Source organism: Arachis hypogaea, chromosome 17 (genome assembly GCF_003086295.3).
Source record: "Arachis hypogaea cultivar Tifrunner chromosome 17, arahy.Tifrunner.gnm2.J5K5, whole genome shotgun sequence".
NCBI classification, from domain to species: domain Eukaryota; kingdom Viridiplantae; phylum Streptophyta; class Magnoliopsida; order Fabales; family Fabaceae; genus Arachis; species Arachis hypogaea.
The window spans coordinates 24,044,946-24,062,067 of record NC_092052.1 but is presented as its reverse complement, the minus strand read 5'-3'; the positions used below and the strand labels follow the sequence as shown (position 1 = coordinate 24,062,067).

At 30.3% G+C, this 17,122-nt stretch overlaps 1 protein-coding gene across 1 annotated transcript; it reads left to right on the top strand.

The window, feature by feature from the left end:
* The first annotated feature begins 8,234 nt into the window (after positions 1-8,234).
* Positions 8,235-11,362, top strand: LOC140181119 (exocyst complex component EXO70B1-like). Its single transcript, XM_072223838.1, has 2 exons — positions 8,235-10,495; positions 10,892-11,362. The coding sequence occupies exon 1, from the start codon at positions 8,316-8,318 to the stop codon at positions 10,476-10,478; it is 2,163 nt and encodes a 720-aa protein (XP_072079939.1). The 5' UTR covers positions 8,235-8,315; the 3' UTR covers positions 10,479-10,495; positions 10,892-11,362.
* Positions 11,363-17,122: the final 5,760 nt, after the last annotated feature.

The following is a 17,122-nucleotide window of genomic DNA, read 5'->3' as shown; positions in this document are numbered from 1 at the left end:
CTCAAAAATCAACTTTGGGATGAAAACAGGTCCACGCGTACGCGCACTCCACGCGCACGCGTGGATGGCGCTTTCTCGAAGAACGGCGCGTACGCACCAAGTGCGCCTATGCGCGAGGGGTCATTCTGCTAAAAATTTTCTAAGTTAAAAGCTGCAGAATTTACAGATTCAAACCCCAATCTTCCGACGGACATAACTTCCTCATTTTAAATCGTTTTTCACTCGTTCTTCGAACGGCATGGACATCCTGGATCCAATTTCATTTCTAAACAGATTTGGCACAAATCAGAGATCCGTAGTCCAAGTTATGTCCCGTCAAAGTATGCCCAAAAACCATGTTTTCATACAAAACCACAAGGTGCCATTTTCAAAACAAGCCACTTTCAACTCTTTTCAAAATCAATCAAAAATGCCAATTTCAATCCTTCTCTTTGAAATCATTCAAAATGTACCAAAATCAACAACAAGCCATCCTCAACTCACACATTGACACTTTACCAAGGTTTCCAAAACCACATCCAACCATTTTAACACTTCTCAATCAAATGGCTAAAGGACAAACACAATATCATGTCATACATCCTTCCTCATCCCAATTTCCAATAATACCATTTCCAATTAACCATCATTATACATAATCAACATCATACTCACCATCAACATGGTACCACCCATCAATTCAACCTCAATCATCCATCAAGCATATATCACAACATGCATTTCTCATATTTCACACAATCAAGGCATCAATATTCATAATCACATATATGAACACATCATATATTTCAACCATTCAACAACACCAACAATTCAATGCCTATCTTAGGGCCTCTAGCCTAAGTATTTCCTACCACATTACATATTAGATACGGGAAACTAAAACCATACCTTAGCCGATTCCCCAAGCTCAACCGGAGCACTTCCAAACCACTTGTCCACAAGCTCTCAAGGTATCAACACCTCCAAGAACAGATTTTATCACACAAAACCCTCTTCCAAGCTTTCCAAAATCACCAATCAAGCTCCAATATTCACATATACACAACATAAGCCACAATCATCATACCCATACACAACATCTCAATACCCAAACATCATAGAACAACAAATTATACTAGGGTTGAGAATCTTACCACACCCAAGGTCCAAGGAGACAAGATTAACCTTCTCCTTCAAGAGAGTTGGGTCCTATAACATCAAAGAACCCAAAATCTCAACATTTTACCCATGAAACTCGAAAATAAGGGCTGGAATTTCGAACAGAAACACGTGGCTTACCTCAAGATTAGTTGTATGGGTTTTGTAGAGCTCTCCGCGGTGAACGCGTGGCCGCAAACGGAGCGGCAATCGGAGCTCTAGATCAAAAGTTATGGTGGTTTGAAGATCAAGTGAGAGATAGAGGTTTGAGAGAGTGTTCTTCCCCCATTTCCTCTCTTTTTCAGCGTGTTTGGTGTTGTGTGAGGAGAGAGAGAGTGCTGAAAACTAGGGTTTTAGTTTAGTTATGTTGGGCCAAGGGCCCACTTTGGGTCCGGTTGGCCCGGTTTGGCCCGTTCGGTCCAATCTTGGTCCGATTTCTATAAAATTGGTACCGAAATTCTCGTCTCAATTTCCTCTATCATATTAAGCCATAAAAATAACATTTTTGGCTTTCTAGAATAAATTCTTATTTATGGGTTAATTAGCCGTTAATTAACCGGATCTTACACATGAGGACTTTTACTTAATCTTATAATTCCTTTTTCCAAAAGATCTCTACATTCTAATGAAAACTCTTCTCTATCTCTTGCGGAATAAGGAATTTTATTTGGAACATTTATCTCTTTTGTAGGATCTTTTAATTTAATACTTACTAATTCGTTATTTGTATTTTTAACATCTAAAGGATTTTCAGCACAAATTTCATCCAAAAGTTCTTCTATCTTTATTTCAAGACTATTTTTTGGGATATTTATCTGAAAGTATAGATTTAAATAACATGTCTCTAATATAGAAAATATTTTAAATTTTAAGATCTTATCTATAGTGGTAGTTGGTATTTTTATACGTTTTGATTTTTGATTTATTGAAGAATCGTGTGGTGCTTTTAAAACTATATATGTTAATTCTTGAATGAATGGATGATATAGCTTTAAAAAATTATTTCCTATGATAAAATCCATTCCAGAGTCTAACATATATATAGATGGAACAATGAACCTATAATTTTGAATAAAAATTTCAACCATCTCTGCTTTTTGGTTAATTTTATGTATTGATTTGTCAGCTATTCTAACTCTTAATGGTTTCTTTAATTTTTTCCAATCAAGTTTTATGTTTGAACTAGCAAAGCATTGCGTTGCTCCAGAATCTATGAAAGCATTTATAAACTTTTCTGTTATTTTTATAGTAATAAATGTAGCATTATTACTCAGTCTCTGAGTCTGTTTCCGAGACATATTCAAAAATATAGTCTAAGTTATCATCAGATTCTTCTAATGGTTCCATAAAACAGGACTTAGCAATTTCTATTTGTTTAGTAAGATCCTTTTTATCCTTCTTTTTCGGACATTCATTTGCATAGTGACCTTCTTCTTGGCAATACCAACACTTACAATTTTCTTTTTTATTTGGGCAATAATCACTTTTTTGTCTTTTGTTTTTATTGTTATTTCTTTTTCTAAAATACCTCTTTTTTCTCCAGTTTGGATAATATTTTCTTTTTCTAAATTGATATTTTCTTTTTCTTTGAAAATTTTTATTAAGACCATATTTTTGAGGTATCTCTTCATTTTCCTGACAGCAAATTCTAATTATATTTGCAAATCTTTTTTGAGTTGCTTCTTGCATACAACGTTCTTTTATTTCCTCTCTTATTGCAGAGGTTGCTCCGCCAAAATTATTTTCAATTGTTCCTCTATTTATTTCTCTTATAAATCTTCCCATAATAAATTCATTAGCAGGATATGGAAGTTTTGTTATATACATACTAAGATAATGATTTTTATCTTCTTCTTTTAATTTGTAATAATGTATTCTATATTCACATATATAAGACTCCACATTACATAGGTCATATATCTGAATGTTAGCTAAATGATTTTTTGCTTCTTGATATTCTTTATTATAGACTTCTTGTTTATGATCTATAATATTTTTCCCAAAAAATTCTTTATATAGAATCATCATTATATATAATATCTTATCATAAGCTGTTGTTTTTGTTGCTAATTCTTCTATTATTTGGTTTTCTATTGATGTCATATAATCTCTTATAGCTCCTTTAGTATGAAACCCTATGTAATTCCAAATATCTCTTCCAGATAATTCGTTAAGTTTTGGATTAGTAAAGGCTTCTAATAAGAAGGAATTCAACCAGTTTTCGAAAATTTCTTTTTCATTCTTTTTACAGTCTAAATCGAGCATTCTTTCTCCTTCCATTTCTTGAATTTTAGGAACGTATTTTGATGGTGTTTTTGTATATTTTGAATCTTTATTTATAAATCCTTTTTTAAAAGCATAATTATCAAAACCTGTTTCCCATTTAAATTGAGATTGATTATTATCCCTAGATGTTCCAGCTTCATTTTTTACTTGTATTGGAATTGCTGGTTCTTCGTCACTTGAATAATCTAGGATGTGTTCTTCATTTTCTATATTTTCAGAATTTACTAATTCTTCTTCTATCTGAAATCCCTGTTCCATAATATTATTTTCTTGAGCCATTTTTAATTGTTTAAAAAGCATTGTAACTTCTTCTAATTTTTCTTCAATATTCATAATTTTAGTGGTGGTTTTACTTTTAAATCTGTTATGTTGATTATATTTTGAAATTTTTCTTCTTTGGGATTTTCTTTTTCCTTATTTCTTTGAAATTTTATAGATACTAATATTTCTTCAAGCATATCTACTATAGAATTTAATTGTGGGTTAAAAGTATGATAAAGATGTGGGGAATCATTTCCATGGTAACATTTCTTAGAAATTCCGTGTGAAAAATAAGTTTTTTCAGGTTTTTGAAGTCCTTCAATAAAACTTATAGTAAAATAAAGATTTTGAGAAAAATCATTTTGTATTGATTTTAAGAATTCGGTGTCATTACAGTTAACATTAGTTAAAATCATTAATTTTTGATCTATTAATTTCGATAACTTAATTATTTCTTCTCTTAAATCTTCTAATTTACTTTTTTCCATTAGGTGACGTTTTTTCTTTGTGAAGAGCTACGGTTTTAAATGAAAAGTGTGGCTTTAGAAAGTGTGGTTTAAGGAAGCAAATCTTTAAATCTGTACAGATTTAGATCTGTACCATATAATTTTCTATGTATTTATGATGACTTTGATTAGTATTTAAAGTTTGGTTTGGTAAAACTTTTATTTTTTAAAAATTGTAGTATTTATGTTCAGTAAATTAAATTAAAAATGACTTTTAATAAACATAAATAACAATAAATGTATTTAGTAAAATAGTTTTTAAAATTTAAAAATATTATAATAAATATTAATATAAAAATTAAATTTAGATATTAATTAATAGATAATGTTATATTAAATTTTTAATTTTGATAAATATAAATTAACTTTAAAAAGTTTTTTCTTAGATATTTTTAAAAATACTCTTAATTTTTAAAAATTGTAAGTATAAACAACTGAACTTTTTGATTTATCAAACATAAAATGAGATATTTATTCTTTTAAAAAGTACAAATACATTTTTAAAAATTTTTATCAAATTAAGTCTAAATATCCTATATTTGTTAAATATTAATGTAAAATTCTCATTAAATGTTAATCATGAATAATATTCTTGTCCAAAATCATTTTTTTTAATTTAGTTAAATTAGTCTTTTTGAATCATTTTAATGTAATTAGTCTTGGTCTTTTTTTTATAATTATTTCTTGATGGTGGTTGTCACCAAAAAATCTCGTTAGTGGTCTTGAGGAATGAGGATTAATGTTTCCGTACTTTTCCCACTACTTTTTTCCTTTCCAAATTCTAGGCAATCAATTGATGAGAACGCTATTAAAATACTAAGGCTTGGTTTGGTAAAGCTTTTGTTTTTTAAAAGTAGTTTATGAAAATTGTTTTTTAAAAAATAGTTTTTTAAAAGCTGCAGTACTTGCATTTGGTAAAATTAAATTAAAAATAACTTTTAATAAGTATAAGAATCACAATTATATTTGGTAAAACAACTTTTAAAAATTGAAAAAATTATAATAAACATGTTTATAATAAAAAATAAATTTTTTTTCAAATTTTTTAAAAATTTATATAATATTTTAAAATAAAATAATGTTAAAATAAAAAATTCATAATAAACATAAATATAATAAATAAATTCTTTTATTTTTTAACTTTAAAATTTTATATAAGTATCATAAAAATTTATTTTATCCTAAATATCATCACTAAAAATAAAAAATAAAAAAATATATGAAGATTAGGTTGAAAAATAAAAAATATACGAAGATTGTGTTAGAATTTGTGAAGGTTAGGATGAGAAGTTAGAAATATATGAGGATTTCAAAAGCACCTCTAACTTTTAAAAGCCGTAAGCACAAGCACTTGGGCTTTTTAATTTACCAAACGCAAAATGACATGCTTGTGCTTTTAAAAAGCACAAGCACCTCTTGAAAAAGCTTTACCAAACTCAGTCTAAGCGAGGTGGTAGTTGGTACACAACGAAATAAAGAATGAAAGAAATAATATTTCTCGACTAAATCCCCATAATGGTCCCGAGATTGACGTCGTGCACTAAAATTGTCCCTGAGATTCTAATTGCACCAATTACGTTCCTGAGATTGGAAAATTTGCACCATAGTGGTCCCTGACCCGTTTTCCGTTAACGGCGTGCTGACGTGGCTTGATGACGTGGATTTTTGGTGACACGTGTCACCTCATGGTTCGGCCACGTGTAACGATATGATGATGTGTCGGTCAACGACACGTGGCAAGCTGACATGGATGGATATGCCACATGTCACAATGCTATTTTGCCACGTGTCAGATTATGCCACGTGTCGCAATGCTATTTGTCCACGTGTCATCCACGATGTCATCGTTACATATGCACCAAATTGGTCCCTTACTTTGCATCTAATGATTCATTTTAGTCCCTGAAATTGAATATCGTGCACCAAATTAGTCCCTTCATCAGTTTTTTCTCATTCTTTTATAAATTTAAAATTTTTAATATTTTTTTATACACTAATTTTAATTATATTTTTTATTATACATATTTTATAATAAATTTTTTAATTAATAATGTTAACTTGTATCATTGGTGTACATGTTAACTAAAACCAAAACTTTATTATTGCCTCTTGTGTTTATTTGTATCTGTTTTAATATTGTTCAAGTCATAGTTATAATAAGTACTTATATTAATTAATAGTGTAATATATGAAAAAACTGCCTAACAAGTTATAGATAAAATGAATTATTATAATCGACAGTATAAATCTATCTTATTAATTTAGTGAGAAGTTAATTATATAGGAAATCGGACATTTTTAAGATGGATGAGAATAATAAATTTATATTAGTTAATAAGTGTCTTATCAAGTATTCCTAAAATATTTATTAAAGTGTTAAATATTAAAAAAAATTGTATTAAGGAATATTATTAGGCAACTACTCCCATGAAAATGCCAAAAACATCTTCTCATGATGATCCTTGTTTAAAAAGTGTAACTTATTTATTTAGCAACACTTTAAATAAAGGTAACACTTTTACTTCAAATAAAATCAAGCCCTACAATCTATCATCCAATGGTCAAAATGATGTATCTTCACATGAAGATAATCATTAAATCTTCATTGGAGTAGATACCATATTATTAAACTCTTAACTTACACTCTTTATTAAATCAATATCAATATGTCACATAATTCTTTTAATAAAATATTGTAGAAAAAAATTGTATAATTAAAACTAATATTTTAAAAATATTTTATAAAAACATTTGTATTTAAATAACTTGTGAAAAGATAAAATTAAAATTAGTGTATTCAAATATATAATGAGAATTTTAAATTTATAAAAAAAAATGAGAAAAAACTGATGAAGGGGCTAATTTGGTGCACGATATTCAATTTTAGGGACTAAAATGAGTCATTACATGCAAAGTAAGGGACCAATTTGGTGCACATGTAACGATGACATCGTGGATGACACGCGGACAAATAGCATTGCGACACGTGGCATAATCTGACACGTGGCAAAATAGCATTGTGACACGTGGCATACCTATCCATGTCGGCTTGCCACGTGTCGTTAACCGACACATCATCATATCGTTACACGTGGCCGAACCATGAGGTGACACGTGTCACCAAAAATCTACGTCATCAAGCCACGTCAGCACGCCGTTAACGGAAAACGGGTCAGGGACCACCATGGTGCAAATTTTTCAATCTCAGGGACGTAATTGGTGCAATTGAAATCTCAGGGACGGCGTCAATCTCGAAGACCGTTATGGGGATTTAGTCAATATTTCTCTCTTGGGTCGCAAAAGTACAGCTAATACGAGGTAAAAAAGCAGCAGATTCTTCCAAATGAAAAAAAAAAAAATAATGATAATAGAATTTAATATTGATAGATTATTTTATAGGCATATCTAATTTAAGGAGTAATATTAGAGAATTATCAAAATTTTTGTTGTTGGTTATCATTTAGTAATTAATATTTAAAATTATGAAATAAAATATATTATTGGATTATTAAATTAAACAAATATATTAAAAAAATAAATTAATAGCTAAATAATGAGTAAAATCAATCAATTTTAATAATTTCTAACATTTTTTTGATATAAATAATTATTTTTTATATTAATTATTTGAATAATAGTTAAAAAACGATGTAATTAAATGCCTAGCTATCTAAAACATTTTAATTTTACGATGGTAGTGGATGAAAAATAAATCCATGGTAATGGTAATGTATGCTGCTGCTTCTTCGAAACTTGGTCTGAATGACCGAGAAGCTGGCTTATCTTTTGCTCATTAAATAAATAATTAATGTGTAAACTAAAATTAATTACTAAAATTAGTTAGTAGTATAAAATATATATTAAAATATAAATATATAAATATATATTAAAAATAAATTAAATTACATGTACTTATATAAAAATATATTAGTAATTAATTTTAATAATTAATTTTAGCATATAAATAATAATAATAATAATAATAATAATAATAATAATACAAGCAACTCGTGGTGAAATTCTGTCAATTGAAATAGGGAAGAAGAGGCGAAGAGCTTTTCAGCTAAGCACTTACCCTTTCCTGCTTACTGTGTATGAACTAAGCCTTATTAGCTTCACGAAAACATGCCTACTGGTTCTTCCTTGCCAGACCACATTGAAAAATGGAAAAATTGGGTGCTGCATGAGCATGAGCCTCATAAATGGTGGATAATGAGTGTCCCGTCAGCTGTGATTGGACTCACCTGTTTTGCTTTCAGCTACTTCAACCATCATCTCAAAGCTTGGAACCTGATGTTGAAATTCTCCATCTCCATTGCTCTCATTGCCCTCATCGGTATTGCAGTTTTATTTGCAAGAAGATGGCCAAATGGGAACAGAGCATGGGTTAAAGCGCATTTGGTATTGGTCGCGATTACAGTCACCTATGTCGCCACCTTCTTTCTTGATAAAGAAAAAGAGGAGGAACCGGATGTATTACGCCTGGTATCCTATGCTGCATTTGCTGTGACGTCTTTAAGTCTAGCAATACAGACTCAAGTCGAATTTTTCGGGGAAATCGTATACTTTTTTGTTGGAGTTCTACTTATAAGACTCATGGAGATAAACTGGTGGTTGGCTATCTTCCCTGGAGCATGCTTCAGTTATCCACTCATTATTCTTTCTTCATTTCTACATGAACTATCAGAAAAACGCATCCCCACTCATACGAATTCATCAGCTTCACCAACCTATAGCGAAACTTCTTATGTTGAGAATACCTCTTCTATAGGCTCTGGCACTGCAATGAGTCCACAACAATCCAATAATACCGATACCGGTACTGTTCCTCTTTTAGCGCCTCCACCAGTTCGGAGTGATGATCTCTTAGACGGGTTCAGGCGTGCTCTAGGGACGCTTAATGGGTTGGATAGGGAACTTGCATGGGAGTTAAAGCGCCCCTTGGGAGATTACCTTACAGATAGAAGTGAAGAGGTTCCAGCGGTACTGGGGAACGACTCCAACTTCCTAGTGGATAGGATTTCGTCACAGGTACTTGATGAGCTGAATCGCTTGATGATGAATTCGACCCAGTTTGATGATGACATGAGGAATTTGGTGGTGGATGAATACAGCAGAAGCCGGAAACGGTTCTTGGAGACATGCCAGGTGGAGTTACAGTTGAATGTGCATAAAATGAACACGATGAAGAAGTGGATTAAAGTTTCCAACATAACATTAAGGATACTATTTCCTAATGAACGGAGACTCTGCAATCGAGTGTTTGGCTCTTCATCTGACATCTGGGGTGAGTGTTTCATGCAGGTTTGCTCGGAATGGGCACGAGATTTACTGAACTTCGCGGATCAGGTTGCAAAGAATGGACTTAAATATCAGAAACGTGAATATTTGCCCCAGCTTTTCCAAGTGTTGAGAGCACAATGTGATCTAATTATTCCATCTTTTGAGTTACTGTTTTCTAATACTGAAATCAGGGGTGCACTCTGGACTGAAGCAATCAAAGTTAAAGAAAGACTGTGTAGAGCAATTAAGGATTACTTTTTCATGGGGTTGGAGGATTCGGCTCACGCAGATGGAAGAAACCAGTCAATCTATTATAGTTATGGAATTCATGGCAGTATTGTCCAAGTAATGGAACGCCTCAGTGATGCCTTCAAAGAAAGAGACACCCTTGGATTAATCCTCCAAGATTACCCCATAGTTCCTGTTAAGGAGGGAATGACTTTGCTTGCTAGTCACATTTCTTGGATGATCGATCTGCTGGAGGCCAATTTGGAAACCTTCACAGAAAACAGCGAGGATGCTTCCCGGGGCTGTGTTTACTTAATTAATAATTTTAATTACATAGAAAGGGAAGTCCATGATACTCAATTGGACACCATTTTGGGGCGTAGTTGGCTCGAAGAACAAAGTGGCAAATTCGATGGGTACCTCGAGAAATATCGAAGAAACTCATGGGATAAGGTGTTGGGCTACTTGAAGTTGGATAGCGAGAACGTGACGGAAGAGTCAATGAAAGAGAAGATCCAATTGTTCAACGAGCACTTTGGCAAAATGTTTTATCATCATCGTAGATGGTCAGTTCATGATACAGTTAGGGGAAAAATGAAAGAATCGGTGAGCAAGGTCTTTGTTCCAAAATATGGAAATTTCATTGAGAGGTTCCGCGAGATTCTTGGGGATCATGCTGATGACTACATCAAGTATTCAACATCGGAAATTGAAGATTGCTTCACGGTGTACCTATTTTCTGGAAGTGGATATAGTAGTACGGATGATGATGAATAAGTTGCCAAAAGAGAAAGGTAAGGCTACGCAAGCTCCTGACTTATCTGCTTGTTTTATCTTTCCAATCCAATGAATGTAGTGACCGATCTGCAAATGAACCTAATCTTTCGAGAAATAGAAAGTGATTTAGCGAACAAAATCGTCATCTATTTGGAGAACAATGATTTTGGAAAAATAATTAAGGCATTGGGGTTCTTACTTTTATACCACTAAGCTATTCAAATTAATTCTCTTCATATAAGTTTTAAGAAAGCATAGAGTTGAGCTTTGTGATCACTAATGTTTACTATTACTGATTATATATAAGAATCAAACTATCTTACTTTTCATATAAGTTTCTCCTTTTTGTCCACTTTGTTTATCTGCTCTCACTGAGATTTACTGATTCACCCTTTATATTATCACGTTTGCAGGCGCTTTTTGTTTGGTTGATACTTGCATGATTGCTATTGTTTTTGTAGTGGTATACTTCCAATATGTTTGTTGGGAGGCTAGGATACTGCAGGTAGCTTCTCATTCTAAAATCTGTAACAATAAAGTTAGCTAGGTACTTGGCCATTTTAGTTATTTTAAATAAATTTGAGATGTAATTATTCTTTAGCTATAAGCTTGGGAATAAGTATTATTTTGGATTTCAAAAAGAATTAAGAAGGCCGAAAAGGCTCCAGCTGAATAGCCTCCCTCAAAATGAAGAGACACTGAGGAGAACAAAAATGAAGGAAGAAGAGCTGGATGATCTCATAAGGATGGAAGAAATATGGTGGAGTCAAAGTCAAGAGCAAACTGGCTAAAAAGGTGACCGGTGACAGATCAACATGTATTGCCAATGAACTATACTTTAAGGAGGCCATTCAGATAAAGATGCATAAACGTCTTTTTTTAAAGATGTTTCTATGTTAGTGTTTTAATTGATTTCTGTATAATTTATTCGGTATTCTTCATCACATATTATTAAATTTCTCAAAAGATTTTCTTTCCAAAAATAAAAAAAAATATTTAATTTAGACCAAAACAAAAAAGGTAATAGATTAACTATTAGATTTTTTTAAAAGATTATTTACATAAAAAAATATATCACATTCATCAATATATATATATATATATATATATATATATATATATAAAGTATTATAAAGTATTATTTTTTTGGATTTTTACTACAAATCTGTTCTATAAACTAAAGTTTTATAGTTAAAACTTTGAAGTAGCAGTGAAAACTGTTAATACGTTGGTCAGCCCAGAGTGTAGTCCCGGTTGTAAGTTCTAACTAATGCACTGAATCCGCTGGTTACCGAGGGTGGTCCCGTAACTCACAAAGTTCTAACCATAAAATGGCTAGTTTGTTGAGAACGATGAGTAGTTTAAATTTAGGAAAAAATAATTCTTTAGTAATAAAAACAGATAATGATGAAGCATCCACCTCTGGAACTAAGAACGAATTAGAAATAGCTAAGCTAGAAGAAAGTTTTCATAATTGGAATATACCTATAATAGATAAAGATAAAGTATATAAAAAGAGAAACTTCTGGGAAGGTAGAAATTATAAAATTCATATGTTAGAATATTGTAAACCAGGAACAAGTAGTAATAAAATTATTACAATCTTAGAAGAAGATAAGTTGAAAAAACATAGCAGTAAAGGATATAACTTCATCCATATAGGATTAATACAAGTAGCCGTAAAACCTAATTTTAGAATAGGAATTAATTTGCCTGTATTATTAACCTTAAGAGATACCAAATTCTAAAATTTCAGTAATTCATTAATAGGAATATTAGAAAGTAACTGTCATGACGGACCAGTCTTTTTTAATTGTTATCTAAATTATGCTATGAATTTAAAAAATGAATATACATGGCAAGCCTTAAAATTACAAGATCTGATGAGACAATTATAAATGAGAAATATGATCCATTCGAAATAATCTATAGAATATATTATAAAATTACTAAGGTTAATTATGATTTTAAAGCATTAAGATAATCTTCAAAAGAAGAAACGATAATTATGCATGCAAATCTTTAAAGATCTAATATACAGACTCCTAGAAGGTTAAGTGCATGTTTGGGCGCCATTATTTTGTTAAAAAAAGATCTTTTTTCAATGAAAAAAGATCTTTTTTTTTTATTTTTTAACGTGTTTGGCAAATTTCTAGTAGTAAAAGTAAAAGCACTAGTAAAATCAAAAAAAGATCTTTTTTGAGAAGCTGTAATTTACATCTTTTTTTAAAAGATCTTTTTTTCTTAAAAAAAAGATGTTTTTCGTGTAATAAATGAACAAAAAAGTACTTTTATATTGTTATACCCAAACATAATTGATAGATAAAAAGACCTTTTTACGTGAGATATCCAAACATAAAATTACTTTTACTTCTCTATAAGATCTTTTAAAAAAAGATAACTCGAAAAAAGATCTTTTCTCAAAAGCTCACCCAAACAAGCCCTAAGACATGAAGAATTAAAAAGCAAAATGCCTGAAGAATGGGTAATATCTGATGGTATTGAAGAGCCACAAATACAAAATACTAGAATAAGAGAAATAATAAGAGAAGAACCAGATATTAGAATTAGAATGAATAGATCCCAATCATTAAGAATTCCTGATAATGTTGAAACTATTAGTCATAGAAATTCCATAGATAACTCATCAATAGGGAATATGGATGATATTGTAGGAATCGATAACAGAAGGCCACATATAGCCACTGCTGTATACAAATCACCTTCAGAATTTGATCCAAGTGAATCACAAGTTTTATCAGTAATTATTAAGGAAGAACCATTTGAGATTGATAAAGAATGGATAATACAAGATTTTAATGCTGATTATAATAAATCACTAAGAGATTGGTATTTTACCAATCATTCAGAAAATGAAGTTATTAGACTAAGAGAACTGTTCTATGATTTTATGAAAGAAAATAGAATTAGTTTATACTTCTTTGATTGGTATGTTAATTATTACTCTAAACCCGATAAGAAATTATGTCCTTTAACAAAATCGACTGTTGTTTGGAAAACAAGCTCAGGATCAGTAATAGAATCTGAATATCCTCCTAAAGAAACTATCAAAATACCAATTGGAAAAGACTTAGAAGTTGAAGCAACACCTTATAAAGATAGCAATGCAAAAGGAAATATAGAAAAAAGAGATATTAAGAAATTACATCAACAATTAAACTTTACTAATACCATATTAGATATAATGAAAAATCAATTAGGAAGAATGGAAAATATGGAGAAAGTCATTAAGGTAGAAAAACCTATAGAAAAACCTATATATAAGTTACAAAGTTTAGATAATATTAGTTTAAAATCTAAGGTAGAAGCAGAAGTTGAAGAACTAAAAGAAAAACTTAGAAGTATTAGTCTAGAAAAATTAACAATTAATACATTGCAAAAAGAAGAAGAATTAGAACTAAATAAAATATCCCATAAAAGAGATTATCCTAAAACAAGAAATTATTACTCTAGACCATCACCAATAGATGTAGGCCTAGAAGAAAGAACACAATTAGTACAAAATAGCTTCACAGGATCAGACTTAATAGAATGGAATATAGATGGATTAAGTGAACAAACCATCTTAGATCAAATGTGTAATATGACTATGGCTGCAACTGCCTATAAAATGAGAAAAGCCTCCGATAAAGAAGCAGCAATTATGATAACCCAAGGATTTACAGGACAATTAAAAGGTTGGTGGGATAACTTTCTCAGCATCCAAGAAAAAGAATTAATTATTAATAGTGTTAAACAAGAAGATCAGTCACCAGATGCTACATCTACATTAATATATACCATTATTAAGAACTTTGTAGGAGATCCAAGTACCTTTAAAGATAGGATAGGAACTCAATTAATGAATTTAAGATGTCCAACCATGTCTGATTATAGATGGTATAAAGATGTTTTTATGTCAAAAGTTATGATAAGAGATGATGCACATGCACCTTTCTGGAAAGAAAGATTCGTAGTAGCCTTACCAAAATTATTCTCTGAAAAAGTATTACAAAAATTACAAACACAGTTTGGGACCCAGATTCCCTATAACTCATTAACCTTTGGACAATTGCATAATATAATAGTACAAATAGGTATAGAAGTATGCACAGATACCAAGATACAACAGAAAATAAAACAAGAGATTATCACGGGGAAAAGAGAACTTGGCACTTTCTGTTATCAATATGGAATAACTCCTGAAAAAGCACCTAGTGGGCAGCATAAAATTAAAAAGAGAAAATTTTATAAAAAACCTAAATATAATATAGACAAACCCTTTTATTATGAACAGAAACATTATAAAAAATTCCATAAAACTCCTAAAGAAAAACCTAAATCTTCTAATAAGAAAAAACAAGTAACATGTTGGAAATGTAAAAAGCAAGGACATTATGCTAATAAATGTACGACAGAAAAAAAGATAAATAAAATAGAAAATAAATAGATTAAACATGCTTTGACAGTCATATTAATCAATTCAGAATCAGAAGAAGAATCAATTTATGAGGATTCTTCTGAAACTGAAGATTACTTTATACAACAATTAGACCTTATGTCGGAAGAAGAAAGCTCAGAAGGAAATAGTGGAAAAGAAGAACAGAATAATTGTTTAGGAATAGGATTATGTAACTGTAGAAATTGTGAAAAAACTGTAAATGTTTTAACTAGAGAACAAACTTCTACACTAGTCAAAATAATAGACAAGTTAGAAGATACTCCATTAAGAGATGAGTTCATAAGACAATTAGCTAAATTAGTTAAAAAAGAAGACGAAAGTAAGCAAGAAATAAGACCAATAGAAATAAAAGAAATTTATAATCGTTTTAAAAACCCACAAGAAGAAGTTTCCCTTAACTCTCTCAAAGAAGAGATAAAAAAGTTAAAAAGAGAAGTTTCAGAATTAAAGCAACAAAATATCAATATGGACTATAGATTACTAAAAATAGAAGGAGAAAATATAATAAAAATCCAAGAACAAACTTTGAAAAATAATGTTAGAAAAACAGAAGAAATTAGTAACATAACAATTCCCAAAAATTATATTAACCTGGGTACAGAAAACTACATAAATATACTAACTTTATTAGTAAGCCAAAAATGGTTCATTACAGTAACCTTAATAGTGGGAGAAGAAAAATTTGATTTTATAGCTATGGTAGATTCAGGAGCTGATGTCAATTGTATACAAGAAGGATTGATACCTACCAAATATTATGAAAAAACTACAGAAAGAATTCTAATGGCAGAAAATGATAAAATGACTATAGACTATAAGTTATCTAAAGCAAAAATTTGTAAGAATAGAGTATGCTTTGCCACTACATTCTTTTTGGCAAGAAATATATCTCATCAAGTTATATTAGGAAATCCTTTTGCTTTATTATTATTATATCCCTTTAATGTTGATATCGATGGAATAACTTGTACCAGAATTCTCAATCATCCTGTTCATTTTGAATTTCTTACTAGACCAAAGCAACATGAGCTCAATATGTTACAACACCTATCTACACAAGTTAGTGTTATGGAAACAGAAGTAAAACAAATTAATTGTTTGAGCCAAGAGAAAATTTTACAGAACTTACCACTCCAAATTAATATTATAGAAAGAAAGACAAAGCAAATTAACTCTTTAAACCAGGAAGTTACACATAAAAGAATAGAAGAACAATTACAAACTCCACAAATACAAGATAAAATAAAAGCAATTGAAGAAAAAATTAAGAAAGAATTATGTAGTCTAAATCCCATAACTTTTCAGCATAGAAAGTTACATGAAATATCTTTACCCTATGAAGATGGGTTTAATGAAAAAGATATACCAACAAAGGCAAAACCAATACATATGAACAAAGAGTATCTAGAATATTGTAAAAAAGAAATACAAGAATATCTGGATAATAAGACCTTCAAAATTACCCTGGAGCTGTACAGGATTCTATGTAATGAAAACATCTGAAATAGAAAGAGGTGCTCCAAGGTTAGTTATCAATTATAAACCTCTAAACAAGGTATTAAAATGGACCAGGTATCCCTTACCAAATAAAAGTGATTTAATTAAAAGATTAAATAAAGCAAATATCTTTTCAAAATTTGATTTAAAATCAGGATATTATCAAATCGCTGTAAAAGAGGAAGATAGATATAAAACAACTTTTATAGTACCCTTTGGACATTATGAATGGAATGTAATGCCTCAAGGATTAAAAAATGCTCCAAGAGAATTCCAAGAAATAATGAATAATATATTTTACCCACATATAGAATTTACCATAGTATATCTTGATGACGTATTGATATATTCAAAAGGAATAAAGCAGCATATATATCATCTAGAAAAATTTATGGATATTATAAAGGAACAAGGATTAGTTTTATCAGAAAAGAAAATAAAAATTTTCACAACTAAAGTAAGGTTTTTAGGATATGAAATTTATCAAGGAACTATAGTACCTATTAAAAGAGCTATTAAATTTGCAAATAAATTTCCAGATGAAATAACTGACAAAAAACAACTCCAAAGATTTTTAGGATGTTTAAATTATGTAGCAAAATTCCTACCTGGAATAAGAGTTAACTGCGAGCCTCTTTATAGGAGATTAAGAAAAAATCCACCTCCATGGACAAAAGAAATGGCT

Coding starts and splice junctions, on each gene's coding strand:
- LOC140181119 (XM_072223838.1), top strand. CDS start 8,316: ATGCCTACTGGTTCTTCCTTGCCAGACCACATTGAAAAATGGAAAAAT.